We start from the raw sequence: 13,557 nt of genomic DNA on the forward strand, positions 1-13,557 counted from the left end.
GAACTTCAAATGAGAAAACAGCCTCGTCCAGATTCCTGAGTTCACGAAGTCACTCCAGCCTCATTCCTCAAACAAATATTCCACATCCATCACACAGTCAGTGGTCAAAGATATTGATCAGGTCAAACAGTTACACATCAAACCTCAAACAGGCTTTATAGCATGTTTGACGGGTAATCGGCAGTTTCAGATATGTGCACGGCAACATTCGTCGCATTCCTGCAGAGACTGAATGTTACTTCACCATCTCCACGAATCAATAGCAGATACAATCACACAAGTGTGGATAAATTAATGGAAGGGTTGGATAAATGACAATGCTGCAGTGCTTCGAAATGAAGAGGCAGACATATGCTTATGCACGCTGTAGATTTGATTACCCTCGTCGTTTTATGTGATACTCTTTAGTAAAATGAGCGGAGGCTTTTTCTTAACTGGCGGTATTATCACTGAGGTGTCAAGTCTACCTCTAAATGGGTCAGCAGAGAGATAGCATCAACACACGATGTCTGGGTTTCACATCATGTTTGAGGGTGAAATGAGCTGAGGACAAATAAACTAGCCAACTGTACATCCAGGCACTGCTGGCTGAAGACCCACAGGCACAATGATATGACCGAGCCTGCGATGTGATAATATGATCTCTTCATTAGCGAGACAACACCTCTCTGCCGGTGGGACTTCATAGGGTCATTGGGCTGTTTAGAAATATTTTGTCCCCCTTTGAATCCTCCAGAGGCAAAACACAAACCTGAACAGACACTTTCAGTGAAATGCACCACATTAATGTCAGCCACCTGATGAAAACACACACAGCAAACAGCCTTATTATCGAAACACACAACTTTGGGAGCATTCAAAGTCTTTTGCGCATGCTGATGTACATAATGTACGGGCAGTGAACACATATATTACTCCACCACTTTAAGTGCTGTTGTGTCACATTCACGATGCTCACTTTGTCTCCATGAGACAGGCAGTAAGTAGGAAAATCACCTGAATACATCAGTTACTTAAGATCATTATATCACCAGCAGAATATGCAGAAAATGCTGTCTATGATCCCAAGTAGTCTGACTAATACAAGGAATTTACATTTCTGTCTGCTCAAAGAACTTCCATGACAAAGGCAGCATTAGTCACCTGTCAAATACCTACAGTGCATCAGGGGGAGGAACACCGACACGTATCATTCCTCACTTTCTCTGCTGGCGCTAACAACAATACGCTAAGTTACAATTGACTTTTCTGTGGCACTGAGTAACAAAAGAACATCTTCTCCCAAATCTGTCAGTGAGGGAAAATGAGAAACTCATATCTAGGTCACAGGGTGCACAGATCTGGTGACTGGCAACATGAAAATGGAAAATTAGAAACAAACGCGTTGCGACGACCAAAGCAGCACTCGTTTGTGAACATAAAAAAAATGAATTTAATAAGTTGAATCCTCATTAGCCGGTGTAATCCTGCTCATATGTCAGAAGAACAGAGTTGAGGCGCTCCGTCATTGTTACCTGCGAGGCCTGCTGGAGAGCAGAGCTGCCTTATTAGTGAGAGCGGCGCTCCGTCTGAGCGAATGAGCAAAGTAAGCAGGAGAGGAAAGCTCTGTGGGATCGTCACGACAACACCACCTGGGCTTTTATCGCAATAAACACGCTGCTCCACTAATGATGTCGGGAGGTCAGAGAAGGGCGGGTTTGTGCAATAACCTGGAGTCCAAGATCCCCGCAGACTGAGACAAACACTTAACACTGAAATGAATTAATTTGTCTGAACAGAGAGTCACATTTCATGACTGGTGTTCTTAAGCTATCACTGCACAATTCTTACACACAAGAAAGTCTTACTGACAGCTGTGGAAAAATCCTTTCCGTCCTCAGAACTTCAACAGGTGAAATTCATGAAGGTCTGAAACATTATTAAAGTGAGAGCGAGCGGTCGACGGCCACTGGGATTTTGTTTTGTTCCGCTTCATTCAGTAATAGAAAACATGACATCACTTGATGTTTTGATCATCTAGTGCTGAAACGATTAGCCGATGTCAGATTAGCTGACTGACAAAAAAAAAAATTCTGCTTTTATCTCATGCACCCTGTAAAGGTTGCTGTGTCTATTTATGATGATGACTTTTTTGGGAGCGGGGGCACAGCTGGACAAGCAATGAATGAAAAACATTATTGTTAGACCAATAATTTATTGATTTATTTATTAGCTACAGCCTGGATTCGTTCTTATTCTACATCTTTACTATATTGATAATGTGCATTTAACATTGTATATTTTTAACCTTACCATTGTCTGTAACATTTTTACTGCCTTTATTAAAGGTGACCTTCATTATTACTTACAATGTTTTGGCAGCATACAGTATACTGTACTGCCAGTACCTCATGCCAGTACAGCTCATTAAACTGGAGAGAGAGAGAGAGATAGAAAGAGAGAGAGAGAGAGAGAGTCCCATGCTGCAAAGGCAGTAGGCCAGATTCAAACCAGCAACCACAGCAGGTCCTCCTCCATCACACTGAGGCAAAAGGATGCAGAGCCCAACTTAATCTAAGAGCTCGGAGAGAAAGGAAGTGAGGAAGTCTCCACAGAAGCGCAGCATGGCAGCAGATGGCCTCCTAGGCCTCAACCATCTGGTGAGGAGACGTCCAATCCGCCGTCAGTCTGTCCCCTTTCATTTACCCGTGATTCTTAAACAGTTAAGACCTGCTTCTACCCCCCCTACCTCTACAGTCTTCATCTCCAGCCGCAGACGGGGAACACACACTCCGATTAGGCTTACAGTCCACTCTCCCGCCCGGGCAGCCAAGAGACCCACTGCCACGTCACATGTCACAGAGCCTAATCAATGAGTGTTAAGCCTTTAGCTGTCACTCTCTGGCAAGGCAGGAGATTATCATCTATCCCTGTGTTAGGGCTGCTCCAAGGATGGCTTAATTTAAATAGCAATATGCTGACTGCATTTCTGTCTGTATGACTGCTTAAGAAGGGGCTCGAGGAGCTGCGAAACTGTACTTAAAAATACGATTACCATCACTTTCTTTCCCACCGTTATTATCAGAATTTACACACATTCTTTAAATTCAGCGATCTCCAATTACATACATTTCATTTATTGGTAATTCTGCAGAAAAAAAAATGTTATAGTTTAGACTAAGGCATACAGCATTGTGCTTTATAAATCATGCGGTAATGGCATGATCAATAGCAAATGTGTCATGGTCAAGAGGGTACTGATAGATCACATGATCAATGCTACCCATGCTAAAAAAGGGACAAGAAACAGAGAGTTATAGTTAATCTATAACTCAATCTATGACAAAGGGACACCTGGCAAAAATCCTGCAAAACCCCACCACAAACGATCTACACACACACACACACACACACTCTTATCTTTAATGACTGGTCACTCAGGGCGGTCCACATTGCACCATTACCACATGTAATCAAGAGGTAATAGATTGCACAACTGAGCAAGCATATGATCTCAATCTTGATTTTCACTTCTGTTTGATCTAGAGCTGAAATGATCACATATGAATCAACTAACTGATTAGTCCATTAGCAGAAAAACAATCTGCAACCATTAAAAAAAAAAAACCTCTTTCAGCTTCTAAATTGTGAGGCTCTCCTGCTTTTCTTTGTCTTATTCAATATGAAACTGAATATTTCTATTATTGTAAGTGCTGGTTTGGGAAAAAGAGCAATTTAATGATGTCATCTTGGGTTTTAGGACAATAGGATAAGCATTTTTTTTTACTTTTTTCCTGAAAATTAAAGGACTTCAGAGAGAAAATGATCAATTTAACAATCATACATTTTTTATCATTTCTTAAGCAAAACTGTGTCTGAGAATGCACTCTGAGAACTAGTGATGGGCGATTTCTGACACTGATGGACTAAACAACTAATTGATTCATTGAGAAAATAATAAAATAATGAAATTAATCATTAGCAGCAGCCCTTAACAAATCCTGTCAGTTTGTGACCCAGAACAGTGGGTTTAAAGAATGGCTGGCCAGATGAAATTTCCTGGGAGCCGTTTGTTCCCGCCTTCCAAAAACTATTCAGCTGGCAAGTGATACTACTGGTTGGCACTGAGTGAAACCAGGACGCTGGAAAAAGGAAACTTGTTGCCATGTCTCTGTCAGTACAGTAGGTGTGACCTCCTGCCTTGCTGCTGCCGGTCCACCGGGACAGTTTCATGACACAACACTACCAACTCCCTTCTGCTCCAAACCTGCTCGATGAGTAATCCAGTCTCTTGAGAAGGAGTCGGGACTGTTGAACTGGTTTCTTACGCATTAAAAAAATACATGTCTGCTCTGGTGAAACCCACGCTGTGACACTAGCTGGCAATTTTTCCTTAATTACTGAACATTAATGCTGCTTATTATTCACACCTTGCCTCATGTTTTCGCATAAATCAAGATCTCTTAATATTGCAGATGGAAGCATTAATGAAGTTTACATATATTAGTCAGGGGCAGATTTGATTCTGCAATAAACTAATCAATTATACTCTGCTGTTATTGCTATTTCTGAGTCAAATAAAAGCCAAAGGAGTAGGTAGTCCAGCGAGAAAACTCAGTAAGGTATGTAGATGTGAAGAGAGCTGCTGATTGCATAACTGTGGCATTGAGCCACAGAGTCAACATTCACACCACAGTAGACTATGGAGGCAAAATAATGTACTGTACCCTGTAAACAACTGTGGGAGTACACCACTACCTCCAGCCCGTGGACAACACACACACACACACACTCCCAGAAGTACCATCTCTCCATATCTGTGGGCAGCGTTGGCTCTGACACCTCCATATCACAACCCTCTCCAAAGCATATTCCTAGTGACAGGTGAGGGGGAGCTGAAGTGTTCAAAGAGGAATTACACGGATCCATCTGAAATTCCGCTCAAAAATTACAGCCCACAATTAGAGATGTGGCATCAAGCATTTTCGCACATGAAATCGTGTTATCTCAGACAGAGAAGAGCAGCTGAAGTCACCTCCTAAATTGCCCACACCGCCAAATAATCTGGCTATAAAAGAGTAAATTGGTGTCTTCCTCTGCTCCCAGCACGGACAGACAAGCGCTGGGGAACAGCGGCTGTGTGTAATGAGATTTATTCAGAGGCTTGACAGGCAAACTGGACAGTTGTGGAGGCATTTTTTTTCCCGTATTTTCCATCGCACACACGCGTAACGTTTGTGTCAGTGCAGGTGTCATTAGAGGCGCTCTGAAGGGCAGCGCTTTCTGGATTACTCACCCCATTGCCGCGGACTTGAGGAACAACTCCTTTTTGTGTACGGGCTCTATCGGCTGTGGACTGAGGGAGAAATTGTGCTTTAAAGCGTAGTCAAAGTCCAAAGATGATTAGCGGTCCGAAGAGTTCATTCCCCGTGCGCCAGCTCCGAACAAGTCCCCTCGCTGCTGGGAGACAGCTGAAATATGAGAGCACTTCTTCGTAAACTCGATCCACCGGGTTGTCAAGATCACGGTCTTACAGAATCCCGGTCATTTCAGGAAGTTTTCTCTCTTTGCTTGTTTGTTTTTCCCCTTCACACACGCGGAAGAATAAATCCCACTTCGGATTGGCTTCTTCCTCTGCGTCTTCAAACAATCGGCGCCGGTGAATTAAGTTGATGTTTGCGTTTCCCTGCTTGCTCGCTGAGCAGAGTTTCGTCCTCCCCCGACGGGATTGTGTTTCACTGAAGGGCAGCAGCAGCGACACGGAGCGGCTTCCACCTGCTCGCTCTCCTGCCTGAGCCACCCACACTTTTTTAAACCTGTGGTGGGGTTTAACTCTGAGTCTTAGCACAAACGGCGGTCTGGAACCACCAAATAATCCCACAATTAGCTAATTAGCAAAACACGCATTTATAAAACGACAAACAACGACGGTAGGTTTTCTACATTCAGCTGTACTTACATGTTAAGTGGTTACGACGGCTACGAAGTTGATGGGAATTTAGCAAAAATAACGGTTATGGCAAATTTATGCGATTAGCCGCGCCACTCGTTGGCATTTTAAACTCAAATTTATGTCGCTATAACTTGGGCTTCCAAGTCGACTGTTGGTATCAAATAAGAGAGTTTAAACGATGTGATTATTGACCGTCGGTCCTGCTACTAACTGGCAGGTAACGGCCATCAATCACTTTCAGGTGCGCGCGCTCCCGGAACCTTTGAAACATCTTCATTTGTTCCGGGGGGAAGCATTTGAGCGATGTACCGCAAGGGAAATTTGTTCAGACAAGTCGTTTCATGAATGTGGAGCTAAAGCTAACATTCGCCTCGTTTGAAGGTCTGTATTGAAATCTACCGTTAAGAATGTTTTATTTTGTTTTTTTGTGTTTACACGTACGCTATCTTTGACTAACGCTGGCTCGTCCCATACAGAGCAGTTTAGTTTTTATTGTTCCGCTTGGGAAATTTGGTTTGTATGATGTAGCAAAGGCATCAAAACAGACATGTCCGCCCGTCAACAGGATATCAGTTTATATAGCTGTGTTTGCACCCTTTGCCGTGGTATCCAGAGGTTCTGTATCTTTTCACCTTATCACTGCAGTATGACCGAGACTACGGAAAACCTGCAGGAGTACGAGGAGCTGTTTGCCCACAGATTTTCCTCGGAGGACCATGAATACCAGCAGTATCTGAGCCGACCACCTGACCCCCCACCTGTTGTTGAGGACTGGAGGAGTCGTGGAGGAGGAAACTTCAGAGGCAGAGATAACAGGTAACGTCCCTTCAGCTCACAAAGTGGACCCAGGCGCTTTTCATAATCTGTCATTTACATAACGACATGTATTCATTGTTAGGATTAGTGCAGTGAGCGTTATTAACAATGACTTTCTGTTAACAAGGTGCAACAGTGTGATCTTGGAGCAGGGTTTTGTAGAGCTAGGTGAAAGGAGTGACATGATTTGACGATTATGTTGCCCATGTTGTTGAGTTTCTCTGGCTCCATAGTTTGTGGGATTTTGTCTGTTTTGCAAGAGACAGATCAGGTTGTAATTTTGTTAGTCATTGTGTTCCAAGTAAGTCTGACTTAAATGGGTGTTTGCTTATAACCTGTTTGATTATGTGGCTGCTTGTGTTTTCACTGTGTTCTGATATCTCAGCTGTTACTTTGGTTAGTACCATGTTATCATAATGGCTGGAGCTACAAGAATATAACAGAAGTTGAATTTAGATCTTTGCCTTTAAGAAAAGTTTCTCCAGAGCCAATGAACCCATTATACTACTACTACAACTACTATATTAACAGGCTGAGCACAGTACCCCTTATGATTAGTAAACTGACTTTATGACTGTAAATAGATGGTGTGCCCTGTTTAAGCGATGCAGTTTTAACTATCTTGAAAAATAGTCCTTTGCATTGTGTGAAAAATACTCAATGTAAAGGGAAATGTGGTTTAAAAATGTGATCATAATTCATCTGTGGTAATATCTTCGACATGTATTTACAATGTATTTTGGCATTACAGTAATCTTATAGTTTATAGTCTAATAGCTTTTCTTTTCCCCTAATGTGAGGTTTATTGTTTTCAAATTCAGGTTACAGTAAAATTTTAAGTTATTAGTATTGAAGTCATTTATATCTGTCTCCATCTAGGTACCAGGACCGCCGTGGAGGTCGTGGGTGGGGTGGAGACCGAGGTTGGGGTAGAGACCGAGGTTGGGGTGGAAACCGAGGTTGGGGAGGAGACCGAGGTTGGGGCAGAGACCAGGGTTGGAGAGGGGACCAACGTGGGCAGCAACACTGGCATGACAGAGACCGAGACCGAGACAGTGACAGAGACAGGCACTCGGGGCATGGAAGTAGGTATCAGTCAGGCCCTCCAAGCTCCAACCAGGAATACAACTCCCATCATCAGAGACCACGTTATGACCGCTAATGAGCTCTAATCTCTCAGGTGTTGTCAGTATTCATGTATTTGCAGTCTTACAGCTTGCATTGCAATACCATATGTGGCAATGTGCAACCGTTGATGTTTTTTTTTTCTTCATAAGCAAGGGCTGAGCAATAGATCAACTGATAATTTACTGTCCATTATTGTAACTTGTGGAACTTTTTCAGCACTGTGATTGACAATTTTATTGTCTGAATTAAAAATACAAAGCAGGTACTCAGAATTATTTGGGTAATATGACAGTGGAAAACCTAAGCACTGTATATATATATTTCATATTGCTCAGCCCTTTAATCATTGAACTTTTTTTTTTTTCATTAAAATTTTGGGAATGATAATGACATACTTGTAATTTTCAACATTGAAAATGACACTGAAATGACACATGTGGGCTGTGGGAAATATCACTCAGGAGTCGTTTTATGCTCAGATAGTTTTGCCGCTACATTTTTAACATGCTTTGATATCAGGGTGTTCTGAATTATACAGTACAGTATTGTTGCAAACAGTGAATCTGAATTTCCAGAGAAAATCTATTTCTAATGCAGTTTTATTTTTCTGTGTCACGATAGTATATATGGATACTTTTGAACTGAGCTGTTGTCAATAAACATGTATTTTCTTAATTACTTAGTTTCTGTTTTGTGAGGCTATGGGGCTGACTGTGTGTCAGTCCAAGTTAGCACACTAATGGGCATTTTGTAGGGATGCACAAGTGTGAAACACTGGATTGTGAATTGGAAGATGATTAAAAGCACAATTTATAGTCTGGTATGCCAAATTAGGCTGTTTTTAATCTGAGTGATCTCAAAGGTCAGTTTATAAGTATTCGATCGGACAGGCCACTAACATCTGTCATTTGAAACAGAAGGAAAAATGGATCTTTGTTTGATTTTTCTCACAGCTTATGTTCACAGTAAGATATAACTTGTGACAAGGGGTTGCAAGTAGGCATTGAGTTTTTTTAAAGGATAACTTTCGTTCTTTACAACCTGGACCTTATTTGTAGCATTAAATACGACCATTTACTCACCCAGACAACTTTGGTGGCATTTGGAGTCGTTTTGAAGAAACTAGCCCCAGAGGAGCGGCGCGTATATCCGTATAATGCGAGTACTCGGGGCATCCATGCGCAGCCTCTATATAACGCAAAATCTGCGGCGAAACTCGTTCATATTCCAATATTATGATATGCTGGTGCTATTCCCCTCTGAGCCCGTGGTGGCATGTTATCAACATCCGGCGTCTCTAGGCAACTACCTCTTACGTGGATGATGTCATTACCGAACGTCGGGCGCTGCGAGCAGCCAGCCACAACACGGCTGACTCTGCAGCAGTCGGCTACAAATACGCAATAACGAACCATAGCTGTGCCAAACTACAGCTAAACTAGCCGACCGCTGGCTCAGAGGGGAATAGCACCAGCATATCATAACTAAATATTGGAATATGAACGAGTTTCGCCGCAGATTATGCGTTATATAGAGGCTGCGCATGGATGCCCCGATTACTCGCATTATACGGATATACGCGCCGCTCCTCTGGGGCTGTTTTCTTCAAAACGACTCCAAATGCCACCAAAGTTGTCTGGATGAGTAAATGGTCGTATTTAATGCTACAAATAAGGTCCAGGTTGTAAAGAACGAAAGTTATCCTTTAAGGGGTTATAAGACGAAAAGGTGAGGAACCACAGATTAATAGGTGGACATAGCTTTAGAGTGGGGGTCTGAAGCAACCCACCCGGAGGGGCCAGATCGGTTTGATTACATTTGTTAGCCTGAAAATTCATCTTTAATTTTTCACCAGCCTTTGTATTTTGGAGTAATCATTTCATTTAGTGGAAAGTAACTGTGTAACTAATCGTCTCTTTACTCCACATTTAACATTTAGCAAGCTGCACCGAACTGTGCAACATGTACATTCTGGCTGTTTTGTTTAAAAGGTGTTTCTTTGTTTCTGGTTTTAAAGTGATGAGTGCCAAGTGGCCTCCATCAAAGAGTAACCTGACTGATGTTATCCAAGTAATTAGAGTTTGGGACCCCTGAGACCATGTAATGCCACCACTGAGATGGCAAATATCTGACCCGTGTTTAGGTGGAGTCACTTTATAAAGCTGTGTCAGATATTAATCTGCTCTGATAAACATTGTGATGGCCCCACTGCACCCTCTCAATTTTAAACTCTCAGTTAAATATATTAAAATTTTAGATCAACAAATTCTTTCCTAGAAGAAGTAATTGTTTGGTTCTCTCTCACTACAGGCTCCGAAATCAAGAATTTGCTGACGCCACAATTCATGACTGTTTCAGCCTTTAATGTCAGTCTAATGGACGGCACATTAAACCACATGGCCTGAACAGCTGTACTGTGTGTGGAGGGAAAGCAGCGTTCACAGTCAGTGGCTCAGAAGAAGCCTAAGACCAATAGTTCACACTGTGAAAAGCAGCTGAAATATTTATGTGCATCATTAATACATTATTGCTGCATGCATCATTGGCTATGGCACGTGTAGCTCATTGCCTAAAGATGTCAGCACTTGCGTATCTCAGTCCGCTCACAGCAGATCTCTAATGAAGTAACAACAAATGGTGACTTTGGGCACACTGGCCCACTCTGCTGATCCACAACACTCTGCATTGTTTTATCAGCGCCTGAATGCCATTCTGTGGCGTCTATTTATGGCCCTGCTGAAGACGAGGTTAGCAGTTCATTTGGACTTCAGCAGTGCAATCAGCTGTGACGATGAGGGAGGGGGTTAGGGAGAAAGTGGGTGGGGGATGTGCTGAGACTGGCACGCAGCGGGAAAGGCTGCCATCACCGCTGTAATCAGTTTAGATTCGAGAAACTTCACCCCAGATTACTGCGTCTTCACACAGCAGGGAGGCGGCAAAAGTAAAACAGATTTATTGGCAAACAAATATCTAAATGTTACTGTTGCACTTTGGTGGCATGGAAAAGAAATGAGTGTCTAGAAAATAAACATGATTTTACAGTCAAATAGTTGTAAATTTTTAAAAAATATATGCTAATTTGCTTCCTGAGGGAGAACTTTCATGTCTATCGGTTAAATATGAGCCTGCAGCCAGTTAGCTTAGCTTAGCTTAGCGCAAAGACTGTAAACAGCTAGCGCAGCTCTGTCCAAAAGTTACAAAGCATGCATGCCAGCACCTCCAAAGCTCGCTAATTGATAATGGTACGTTTTTTTTAATCTTCACAAAAACCAGAGTTAAAAGATGTTGAAGAAGAGATGTTGTTAGCGATGCGATGTTAGCCGTCCACCACTGTGGTCCAGGCTGAATTATCCCAACAACTACAGGATGAACATTCATGGTCCCCAGAGGACGCCCTGACTTTTCCTCCAGCACCAACATGAAGGTGCACATTTGTGGTTTTGAGTGGAACGTTTTGGCCGTTTGATGGATTGTCTTCTCTTAACCTTCCATGTAGCGCCATCACCAGGTCAAACTTAAAATTTTAAGTGTATTCAAATATCTGCAAGAGCCATGCCATTCCCATCAGCCTCAGCTGTACTTTATGTTGCATGCTAATTAGCAAAGTAAGCAGACTAATAGACTAAAGGAATTTGGTGAACATGTTAGCATTTATTGTTAGCCCGCTGCTGTTAGCATTCAGCTCAGTACGGCCTCACAGAGCCACGAGCAAACGTGGTGCACAGCTAATATGACTGTTTCCCTCAGAGTGAGATCCACTGGCGTCCTGAAATCCTCAGGAGCTCGGCCCTGAGGATTTTGTCTCGATGTGTTATTGCTGCATTAAGAAAGGGATCAGCACAGAATTGCGAGGGATTCATTCAGCTACTTGTTGGAGAGGAGCTCATGAAACTTTCAGTGCCCTCTATAATCAAATCCATTGCCTATTAGATTTTAATTAATAAGCTGTTAATGCACGAGAATGAGAATGTGAGAGAAGGAAAACAATAGAGAGCCGCGGTGAGGGACGAGCGAGAGTCCCCTCGGTCGGGTCTGCCGGCCTGTCGGGCTTCATGTGGCCTGTTTGCGACGATGCAATGTGACAGCAATGGAGACAGTGTGCTGGGGGCCATGTCCTTGATGATGAACTCATCCACTACAATCATCACTCTATCTCCCCCCACTGTCTAAGTGCATACACACATACACGTGTGTGCACAAAACACAGCCTCCCCACCAACACACACACACACACACACACATCACATCCCCCAGCCCCTGCAGCACTCGGCGACCTACATCTGGTGTTGGAGAGTGCAGGGGCTAAGGTTGGCCCAGGCCAGCCTGCCCCCAGCAGACAGCGGGGAGGGTTCATGTAGTGCGTGACGCGTGTGAATGGTGGAATACTCTTGCTCTCCTCTTTGTGCTGAAATAAACGCCCCCCCAGCTTTGTAAAGTACACAATTACACCCCGTCACATGAACACACACGTGCAGACAGTAGGCAAGCGCTCATATGTGCACTTAGATTTAAGAATAGACCCTAATAATCGCCACAGCAGATCCGGTTTGATAACATCTTGTCCCCTGCTCATCCAACTGCATGCTCTGTAAGTTAATCATGCAGCCGCTCAGGTCATCCATGTGAAGACAGTGGACTCTGCTGCTGCCGAGGGGAGCTTGTTAGTCTGATTATATCTGGTGGTACCTCCACAGGAAAATAGGCTTTTATAATATTCAGCGGAGGAGGAAGTATTTAATTCCTTTACCTAAATAAAAGTACAAATACAATAACAAACAATACTCCAATGCAAGTACAGGTTCTGCATTTAAGTAAAAGTACGGAAATTGATTCAAAGTATGAAAAGTAAAAGAACTGTCCTGTGACTGATATATTATTGTATACGACTTTTTTCAGTTGTTCATAGTGACGCATTATTTTGAAAGCAGCATTTTAGTGTTGTGGCGGGTCAAAGTGGAGCTAGTTTTCACTACTGCATATACAGTTGGTTTAATCCAATGGTTCCAAGATGAATCTGAGCGATCTGTGAGATCATTAATGGGAGAGGAAGAAAAAAAACTGTGGCACAAAGCTGTATTCATTTTTCTCTAATCTTTGCTTCTTGTGAAATACTGGAGAGTTGTACTGTACCTCTTTGCGCATCAAATTTTAATGAAATGAAAAGCTGTGAGAACTCTTTCTTTGGTAGAACAGCTAACAGCAGGAACCGACAGTGCTTTTTGTAAGGGGTCACAAGTCAAAAAAGGTTGGAAACCACTGGTTTAATCTTTAACAGTGTGTTGTATTTTAGACGCTGATGGCATTCTTTGATTTAAGTTTTAGTTTGGAAAATAATTAGGAATTCAAGCTGTTAAATAAATCCTAATCCCTCAGGTAAAATACATGTTAAATTGTATTTGTTAAATTCAGTAAAGGCACTTTACTTTTACTTTTCAAGTACTGCCACACTCAGTAAGATACTTGTTGTCAAACCTGTTTGATCCAGGACCAAGAACTTGTAGAGGTCGATCAATCAAGAACCATCTGCAAGGACCTCACATCCACTGCTGAGTGCATCTCTGTCATCCCACCCAGTGCTTTTATCTGAGGGACAGGCTGACATGTCAGACCTAACACACACTGCACTGAGAATCTTTTCAATGCCGAAATGATGCTGGTTTGTGAGAGACGTCTCAGCTGTC

General features: G+C 42.7%; 2 protein-coding genes across 2 annotated transcripts in view; one reads left to right on the top strand and one right to left on the bottom strand.

Annotated features, from left to right (window-relative positions):
• homer2 (homer scaffold protein 2) overlaps positions 1-5,932 on the bottom strand; it is a 31,010-nt gene extending 25,078 nt beyond the window's left edge. Inside the window, exon 1 of the mRNA XM_041938321.1 lies at positions 5,276-5,932. Within this exon, the coding sequence (XP_041794255.1) occupies positions 5,276-5,280 (5 nt within the window). The 5' untranslated portion in view covers positions 5,281-5,932. The remainder of the gene's footprint in view (positions 1-5,275) is intronic.
• LOC121607495 (RNA guanine-N7 methyltransferase activating subunit-like) lies at positions 5,281-8,568 on the top strand. Its single transcript, XM_041938335.1, has 3 exons — positions 5,281-6,313; positions 6,578-6,748; positions 7,628-8,568. The coding sequence occupies exons 2-3, from the start codon at positions 6,579-6,581 to the stop codon at positions 7,908-7,910; spliced, it is 453 nt and encodes a 150-aa protein (XP_041794269.1). The 5' UTR covers positions 5,281-6,313; position 6,578; the 3' UTR covers positions 7,911-8,568.
• The last annotated feature ends 4,989 nt before the right edge of the window (positions 8,569-13,557 follow it).

The sequence above is a fragment of the Chelmon rostratus genome, chromosome 1 (assembly GCF_017976325.1).
Source record: "Chelmon rostratus isolate fCheRos1 chromosome 1, fCheRos1.pri, whole genome shotgun sequence".
Taxonomy (NCBI): Eukaryota; Metazoa; Chordata; class Actinopteri; order Chaetodontiformes; family Chaetodontidae; genus Chelmon; species Chelmon rostratus.

Excerpts from the sequence above, each read along its gene's own strand:
- LOC121607495 (XM_041938335.1), top strand. The coding sequence starts at position 6,579 with ATGACCGAGACTACGGAAAACCTGCAGGAGTACGAGGAGCTGTTTGCC. Across the intron at positions 6,749-7,627 it reads TTCAGAGGCAGAGATAACAG|GTACCAGGACCGCCGTGGAG; the intron begins GTAACGTCCCTT and ends GTCTCCATCTAG.